A 9,801-nucleotide genomic window follows, 5' to 3' on the forward strand; every position below is an offset into this window, starting at 1 on the left:
CAGATATGGATATTGAGTCTTCTCTATTAGTATAGCTGATTAACCATGTGGATGGATGATAACAGGCTTTTGAGCCTACCAGCAGGCACAGAAGGCCACTACTGGCCCATATCTATCAGCTGATAACCACTGATAACGGCCTTTCAATAAGCAGGTGATGTATTTCGATGTTTGTGGTGTTTCCAACATCATGCATGCTAAAGAATAAACAGCTGATGCTGAACACAGATGGATGTCGGTGCAAAAAATACACAAAAATGCAACAAAAATATTGCACCGTGACCCGAGGCCTTGCCGATTCCCATGTCTAATAAATGCTTTAACTCTTACTATATGCACAATTCGAGAGGGAGATATTATATGAATAAAAGACACATATTTTATTGTTATTGCTTTTTTTGTATGCATTGATTGGCCTGTCAAAGTTTGACATTTTAAGACCACACTGAATTAATGTCACAATCACCAGCGATCTAATCCTGGCAGATCGCTGGTAAACACACAGACCGCATAGAACTACAAATCCGCCATCATATGGGCTATAAGGTCCAGTCATGCACCACACACACACAGCAGTTCCTGATCCAGTTTGATTACACTCACACAGCAGAAGCTGCTCTAAACTAATTAGTAGGACTATTTAAGCTGCGTTCAAACTCGAGTTTGAGCTTGCAAAAGTAGTATGGCACTGCGAAAGGGGGCGGGATTAAACAAGATGATTAGACATTTTTAAAAGCAAGAGATCCACATTTCTGTCCAGAGAGGTCATGTTTTGATCCTCGATTGGTCTTAAGCAGTCAAGTGATGCAATTTCGAAGGCCAGAGTTCACCAAGCTTGAAATTTACAACGCAGCGTTCGTTTGCGTTGCCAGTTTGACACATTCGTGTGCGTATGAATGAATGTCTATTTAAGAAAAAAGTTCAGCGTGACCGCAGCTTTATACAGCACACAAACACACTGACTTTGCTGAGTCTTGTAACATTACGACGCGTAAACAGTAACAGCATAACAAGACTCAGCAATGATTGTCTTAAAGTGTGCTGTATATATGTGTGCAATCAGTTCTAGAGCAGCATCAGCTGTGTGAGTGTAATCAATGGAGACTTGAAGCAGGTGTGTGTGTGTAGTGCATGACAGGACTTGTAGTTCATATTGAGACAGTATTGTAGTCCGTGTAAATGTGAATGTTCTCTAGCGATATATGAAGGTTAGATCGCTGGTGATCGTGACAATTAAAATAATTTAATAATAATGTATTATTAATAATTAAGTACATAAAATAATTATTTTATGCATTAGTGTGCATTAAAATTATTTAAAGATACTGTGAAAATGTTTACGATGTCAAAATATTTTAATTAAAATAAATGCTGTTCATTTGGCATCTGTTTATCAGCAAATCCAGAAAAATCTAATAATTTTAGACAAAATATAGAGCAGTACAACTGTTTTTAATATAAATATTAATTTAAGCAGCAAATTATCATATTAGAATGATTTCTTAAGGATAATATTACACTGAAGACATAATGAGAACATGAAATTCAACATTGCATCATATATATATATATATATATATATATATATATATATATATATATATATATATATATATATATATATATATATATAGAAAAGGTTATTTTTTAATTATAGTGTTTTTGCAATATTTTTGGGAGTACTTATAATCTTTTGAGCTCTTTCTAATACAAACTATGCTAAAAGCATGCCTACTATCTGTGCATCCTTTGCTTCCTTCCACCTGAGAAGACTAAACAGTCAATCTTGGAGTTTTTGAGTCACTAAAATACAAAGAACAAGCTCATAATCACTACATTAACAATAAATAGCATGCACATCCCTCGCTCATGTCGTATCGGCATCATCTCGATCTACACAAACAGCGTTACTCCATGAAGATGCCATGTAGGATGTTAATCAGAGTACTTAAGATCAAGCGTGATGTCCAGTGCACCTTCACTAATATCAGGATGCTGTTCTGTGTTTGTTTGTTTGTTTGTGCAGATCATCTTGAAGTAAATCACCGAAGAGGAACGGGGTGTCAGGAAGCTGCTCTGAGAAACCCAAAAAGATCCCCGTGTAAATACGACCTGCCCTCCCCTTTAGAACTACAGCAACCTGCATGCTAAAGCGAAATACAATAGCAAGCCACTACAACACACACACTCACACACACATCTGTTATGCTCAGAAAAGTGATTTAACTGGTTACTTAAAAGATGTAAAAAAAAAAGAGACAAGAAATATATATATATATATATATATACATACATATGTATATATATGTATAGATGAACATGTTAATGTACAGCACGTTTCATAGAGGTATAAGTGAGCTTCATCTGAATGATCGGTCACCTGTCAGATAATGTGTATTTTTCTCCCATGTTTGAAATGAAATGCACAATGAGTGGGCGACAAAACACACACACATATATATATATATATATATATATATATATATATATACACACACACACACACACACTTGGTTTGCACTGTCAGAAATAGTGCTTAATATTAAGTGCTTGATTGTCTTGAACGGGAGGACGTCTCCTGAAGAGTTTGTCTTAAACATCCCCATGCACCCTCCGGATAGGGGAAAGAGGGATCGCTTGAGTTTTCTTTTTTTAATTTCTCTTCAATACTCAAAACCAACACCGAATGTCACATGGCGGACAAACAGAAGATTGTCTACTGGTCAAAAAAATTGTTAAAAACTTCCTCGAGTTCCTCCTCCTTGGACTTGAGCCGAAGCGGGAACGATTGGATTCGCTGTTCTTCATCGGCCAAAGAAAGGTTTACAACCGACACCAAGCTCAAAACAGTCAGTGTCAGAAGTGCGAATGTGGCAAACCACGTGCCATGCAAACACGTTTTTGTCTGCGTCTCTCTGCTAAAGGACTGCTTTTCTTTTGTTTTTAAATGGACGGTGAATGAATTCGATGTGTCTGTGGAAACACTGGCCATCAGGGAGTCGACTCTGGCTTCTATCCCGTGCCAAGGGCTTACATTAAACTGGAGAGCTGCTGTAAAAAAAAAAAGACTCATACTCTGAAACGGACTTCTCCAATTTGTACAGGACCTCGTGGTCCTGATCACATGGTGCCCAGTGAGTGGATAATGCGACGATTGGAAGGAGGAGGCGCGAAACGTTGCAGTAGACGATCTTTGACATGTTCTGAATGGAGGGCGCTACGCTCTCGCCGATAATCCTGTTTTATTTGATAAACAGTAGAAGTGCCTAAAATATATATTTTACACAGCGAGCATCTTGAGAAGATGACTTTATGTAGGGTTGGGGGTTGTAAAACACAAAAACAAAGCTCCCGAAAGGATCTCGGCTAGAAAAGAGACACACACACACACAAAAGAGCATTTCATGCACATCACTGTCTGTTTCATTACACAACATCGATGTTGCTAGAAATCGGAAAGGCAGAATGTTAGTCGTGGACAGTGGAAATGTAAGGAAACTTCGTCAGGGTGAGCTCAATGTCTGTAACGTGTGACGTTTTGAATTTGGACTGTCATAGCGGTGTGTTCCTAAGCAGTTTTGTTGTTGAATCGTTAACAACTCATCTGTCGTTTTCTTACTATATAACATCTAACAGTTTAGTTTGTATTATTATTATTATTTACACGTTGTTTTAACCTGGAATAAGTGCACACGGCCTTCTCATCCTCCCTGATTTCTGATGGGCGTGTGTTTGTGCGTGCATGAATGCATGGAGTGTGTTCGCGATCCAATCAGAACCATCATGTGTTTTCATGGTGCTCGATAAACACAGACAATCCACTAAGAGACGTTTGGTTTGGCTTGGCAGGAAAAAAACGGCACTGGTCTTAGCATTTTCTCTTTAAATTCACCTTGTGTTGGGGCAAAAGTTACAGTTTTAATGTAATTTTTGAAGTGGAACGTGATTTAAATATTTTTATCGTCATATTCTGTTCATCCTATTTTTCGTTTTGTTGAATACTAGAACACAGAACAATGGTGTAACCTATTTTAAAAATGAATGTAATTTATTAAGCCGGGCTTAGCTATGCGCGTTTGTCCACGAAGACGGCGGCTTCGGCCAAAATCAGGAGATCTCTCATTCGGGACGTCGCGTTGTAGCGCAAGCGAGGCTATAGAACTGCTTGTGTTATGTACAAATGTTTATTGTATAGGTAATGTTTTACCAAAAAAAAAAAGCATAAAAACAAAACACAAAAAAAAAATAAACACATAAAAAAATAAACACAATTTTCCGTAGTATGATAGTTCTTTCTTAATAATATTAAGTTGTTGCTGTGGCAACCTAAAGTTGCGGATACTAAATTTTGGTATTTTTGTAAATGACGTAATTGTTAAGTTGATTCTTTCGTTCGTTCTTTGATTTGATTTGATTTGTTTTTTTCCTAGAGCACTGTAAAACGTTAGATTGTAAAGCAGATATTGGAACATTTCCTATTTTATGTCAAGATTATATTACCAAGAGATTTTTCGGTAGCATTTAATGGCCTCCTTATCGGTGTAACATTTAAGATAGTAGTAAATACTCACCAGTTACAATAGCGTGACGTAACTTAAGAAACTACTAGTGTTCGGTGCCCCCTTTTAGATTGACAAAGGATCTCAAGTACTTTTTTTTATATCTATATATATAACTATATATATATATATATATATTATTTATGAAAGTTGTCCTGGTTTGTTCAACAAATAAACGAGTTGCACTTTGATTTCATGTAACTGTAGGATGTTCATTTCAAACCGATGCACAATGAATATGGTATGGCAACAACACAAATCAATGACGGTTGTTTCTAATTGCTTTCGTTTAACCAGAACTCAATATTCAGTACGCATCTTGCATGGTATTTTATGTCAAATTTAAGAACTTATTTTCAATTTAACCTGAGAAAAGTTACAAAAAAAAAATTTAAATATATTGAATGTTTCTGTCTACACTATAGGAAATAATTAAAAAAAGATATCTGCACATGTGATTAAAGTAACGATTGTCCTGGATTTGGGATTTCTAACACCCTATGAGAATAGAGAGAGAGAGAGACTAAATAAACTCTAGTTGACTGATGGTGAAAAAGCACTTTGGAATCAGTTGATAAACTGAGCAGACACAGCGTATCCAAACACTTTGCCTTACCTTTAGTCCATCGTTTATAAGCTTTTGTGTTTCAGAGCTATTAATATGTACTAGGGTGTCAACAGGTCTCACCTCCATTTATATATATATATGACTATTCTATACCTATAACTATAAGACATGTAAGAGTTTTTGTATGATGATTATTATTATTATTTTAAAGCATTGTCACTGAGAGGCCCGGTGGTGTTGATGCTTTTTCAATGCTCTTTCCTGATTGTGACGAAACGCCACGGCGTTCGCTGGGGGATTGTGGGATTTTACGCTGTTCTGCTTGACTTCCATCAGTAATGCAGTAGCCCATCCATACACACACACACATACACACACATTCACAAGAGATATACCAGAAGAAAAATGATAAACCAAGCCCTCTTTGGATGATATTAGTTTTCATGTAACCATTTTAAATGTTTTATTTGTGCATATATATTATGTGCTATTTTATGTCATATAGTCAAATGTTTTTGGTTCCAGAAAAATAGTGTAAAATCTATTGAGACAAAATGAATAAAGAAAGAAAAAACAGGACGGATGGACGTGTGCTTTATTGTCTTTGTGTTTGTGCGAAGTTGCTTGCATTTTGTTAACAACAAATGTGAAAAGGCATCTAAATAATTCAGAATTGTATTCACTTTCATTTGAATATGATAAGCGTTACGCCCCATTCACACAGGGCGTCAACGCTTTCCATTCACTTTGAATGGGTGACATCAGGCAATGCCGAACTGCATTGTGGATCCGTCGGCGTTGCTTCAGAGGCGTTGCTCGCTACAGAAGTTGGGACTAGCTCAACTTCTCAAGCGCCAATGGAAGCGTCAGCCAATCAGATCACTGTATGCAAATACTACAGCTAGACAGTGGCCTATTGCTGACTAAATTTCATTGGCTGACGCTTCTATAACGATCACGTCAGCCCCAACTTCAGACACACCTTCAATCAAACGTTGACAATGAAGCCCTGTGTGAATGGGGCATTACGGTGGCGCAGTGGGTAGCACGATCGGCTCACAGCAAGAAGGTCACTGGTTTGAGCTAAATTGTCAATAGTGTATGTGTGTGAATGCAAGAGTGAACGGGTGTTTCTCAGTGTTGGGCTGCGGCTGGTAGGGCGTTCACTGCGATCATATGCTGGATAAGTTGTCGGTTCATTCCGCTGTGGTGACCCCAGATTAATAAAGGGACTAAGCCAAAAAGAAAAATGATTGAATGTATATGATAACACCAACACAATCTCACGGCAATTCATAACTTTTTGTTTTAGTGGCTAATTCGTATGATTTCGTACGATCTAATTCGTTCAATTTAGTACGACTTGCTCATCCCCCAATGAAGGTTGGGTTTAGGGGTGGGGTTAGGTGCCACGCCTCCTTTTTAAAATTGTACAATTTCGTACAACTGAACTCGTACGAATTTGTACGAATTAGCCACTAAACTGGCAAAACGTAATATACTTAGGTTTTCTCGTGAGATCAGGCTGGATAACACATGACGATGCAACTTGTTGGACAGCTGGGAAGGGATTTAGGTTTACACTAATGATACAGAGATATTTTCCTTCTGCTTAGTCCCTTTATTTATCAGGGGTCGCCACAGCGGAATGAACCGCCAACTTATCCAGCATATGATTTACAAAGTGGATGCCCTTCCAGCTGCAACCAGTACTGGAAAACACTCATTCACACACACACACACACACACACACACTCATACACTACAGCCAATTTAGTTGATTCAATTCCCCTATAGCGCATGTGTTTGGACTGTGGGGGAAACCGGAGCACCCGGAGGACACCCACGCCAACACGGAGAGAACATGCAAAGTCCACACAGAAATGCCAACTGATCCAGCCGAGACTCGAACTAGTGACTTTCTTGCTGTGAGGCCACAGTGCTGACCACTGAGCCACCGTGATGCCCAAAATCTTGATAGTGTATAATATTAAATCCTCCTGTTGATTGTTTACTTTCCTGTTGATTTTGTTCTTTTTAATTGATTTATTTCTTTGTTGCTTGAAGCCTATAATTCAATGCTAAATGAACACAATTATATATTTCATGGAATAAAGAAAGTCTTTAAGGTGAATAATAATGAATGATTATTCTGTAACACTTCAGTTTATGTTACAGTTCATGCTGTTAACTACTGACTCATAACTAGGGCCAGACAGAATCTGCGGACATTTTTTACTGTTTTTGTGAAGACTTTTGTAAAAAAAAAAATTTTTAAATCAGCGAATTTATGCAGAATGATTTTAGGAGTATCATAATATATTAAATCAAAATAATACATTTTTACTATTATTTTTACTATTATTTAATGCTTACAATGTAAATCCAATTAGTCAGAATTATTAGCCTCCCTTTGATGATATTTAACAGAGCAGGGAAATTTTAACAGTTTGTCCGCTAATATTTTTTCTTCTGGGGAAAGTCTTGTTTTTTTCTTTCGGCTAGAAAAGCAGTTTTTAGTTTTTTTAAAACAATTTTAAGGTCAATATTATCAGCCCCTTTAAGCTCATTTTTTCTTGATAGTTACAGAACAAACCATCATTATACAATAACTTGCCTAATTACCCTAACTTTACCCTAATTAACCTAGTTAAGCCTTTAAATGTCACTTTAAGCTGTATAAAAGTGTCTTGAAGAATATCTAGTCTAATATTATTTACTGTCATCATGACAAAGATAAAATAAATCAGTTATTAGAGATGAGTTATTAAAACTATTATGATTAGAAATGTCCATAACAAATCTGCTCTCCAATAAACAGAAAACGGGGAAAAAAATAATAAATGGGGCTAATAATTCTGACTTCAACTGTAAAATACCAGACAGTAAGACAGAAAATATAACTTATAAACTGTATTGTAAATGAATCAAATGAGCATTTTATTATTATTATTATTATTATTATTATTATTATTATTATTATTATTATATCACAAAAATATTCATGAAATTAAAACTGAATAAATATAAATTTACACAAGTAAATAAATAGACTCAATGCTAGGCTAAAAATCTGGGGATTTCTGCGTGAGTAGAATCCATGTGGGCCTACTCCTTACCTGCCTCTTGTTAAGATATGAGCTGTTCATTAGTAGTTTTACAGGGTGTCCGCGGGGTCTTAAAATGTCCTAAATGTCCAAAAACAGGTCTTAAAAGGTCTTAAAGTCACTGAAATGTTGTCTTGCAGGTCTTAAATTGTTTTAAACGCGCCTTAATTTTGCTTTATGTTCATTTGTTTTCCCTTATCTTATAGTCTCGTTATTAATCAGGGGACTCCACAGCGGGATGAACCGGCAACTAATTCAGCATATGTTTTACACAGCGGATGCCCTTCCAGCTGCAACCCAGTACAGGGAAACACACATACACATACCTCTTTTATGCTTTTTTATGTTATCAGTTTTTTAAAGGGCACATACTTTACCCCTTTTTTATAATTTATTATTATGGTTGTTCTGAGTGTGCCAGTTTAGGTTCAGATCAAAACACAGTTCAGATGTTTTGAATATAATGTGTTCAAGAGTGTCATGTTGGGGAGCGTGTACACAGCTCGCTGTTTTAGGGGCGTGTTTCTTCACATGAAAATTAGTTTCAAATTCCCGCCCTATGTAACAAGGGGGCGGAGCCAAGAGCTCCCTTGCTCGGTTTGGCAACAGACAGAGAGAAGCAACATGAGTGAGAGGATCAGCATTCAGCCGTACATGTACGACTCGGACACAGACAAAGCAGAGAGTACACAATCATTAGTGTCTTTGTATATTTTTACAGCCAACTGTGTGCTAGTTTAAAGTGCCGAGCTTGTACACCGAGACTAATAACCACACACACTGAACACTGAACAATATGAAGTGAATAATATATACTTGAATGTAACATTTTTCATGTGCATTTATTATGACAGTCTTACAATACCATGTGTGTGTGTGTGTGTGTGTGTGTGTGTGTGTGTGTGTGTGTGTGTGTGTGTGTGTGTACCCAGTGAACTGCTGATGCATAATAGATATGATTTACCACTGATGTAACTCAAGCCAGACTCACGTCTGCTGTCGCTCTCTAATGAAACCTGCAGACCTCCACATGTGGAGATGGATAATTTAGGAGGTAAGAAGCGCTGCATAACACACACACACACACACACACTCATCTGTGTATGAGATTACATAAGGATGTGCTGCAGGAATGTTTGAATGTCTTTGTGTTAGATAACAAAACCTCCACTGCTCGAGCAACATGTTTCATGTACAAACCGACAGACGCAGTGTTGACTTTCTAGCAGAGCAAAAAGATCTAAAGCACTGCAGACTGAAGTGATGCAGACGCTCAGCCTCCGTCAGCGCACACAATGGCCGCATCCCTGTTGCTTTCTATTTCAGGTGCTGATGCAGGCGACGCGCTGTTGCCATAGGAACAGCATCCCAGCTTCGTTTATTGACACGCTCCTTGGCACCGCCTCTCATTGGTCGCGTGGCTGATGCAAAAAGCGGAAGTCCCGCCCACAACGCACAACATTGCCTTATTTAGAGCGACAGGCGTGGCTCACAGCGCTCCTATTGCACGCGCAATCCATCAATCCCGCTGCAAAACTCCTATCCTAGATGCGTGATCCGTGGCTTC

General features: G+C 37.7%; 1 protein-coding gene across 50 annotated transcripts in view; it reads left to right on the forward strand.

Moving 5' to 3' along the window:
- Nucleotides 1-5,709, forward strand: part of mbnl2 (muscleblind-like splicing regulator 2) — a 130,613-nt gene extending 124,904 nt beyond the window's left edge. For 18 of the 50 annotated variants that reach the window (NM_001441830.1, NM_001441837.1, NM_001441832.1 and 15 more), the window contains 1 exon segment: nt 2,027-5,709. In NM_001441830.1, the coding sequence (NP_001428759.1) occupies nt 2,027-2,041 (15 nt within the window). In that variant the 3' untranslated portion in view covers nt 2,042-5,709. 50 annotated transcript variants of the gene reach the window in all.
- The last annotated feature ends 4,092 nt before the right edge of the window (nt 5,710-9,801 follow it).

The sequence above is a fragment of the Danio rerio genome, chromosome 1 (assembly GCF_052040795.2).
Source record: "Danio rerio strain M-AB ecotype USA chromosome 1, GRCz13ab, whole genome shotgun sequence".
Lineage (NCBI taxonomy): Eukaryota > Metazoa > Chordata > Actinopteri > Cypriniformes > Danionidae > Danio > Danio rerio.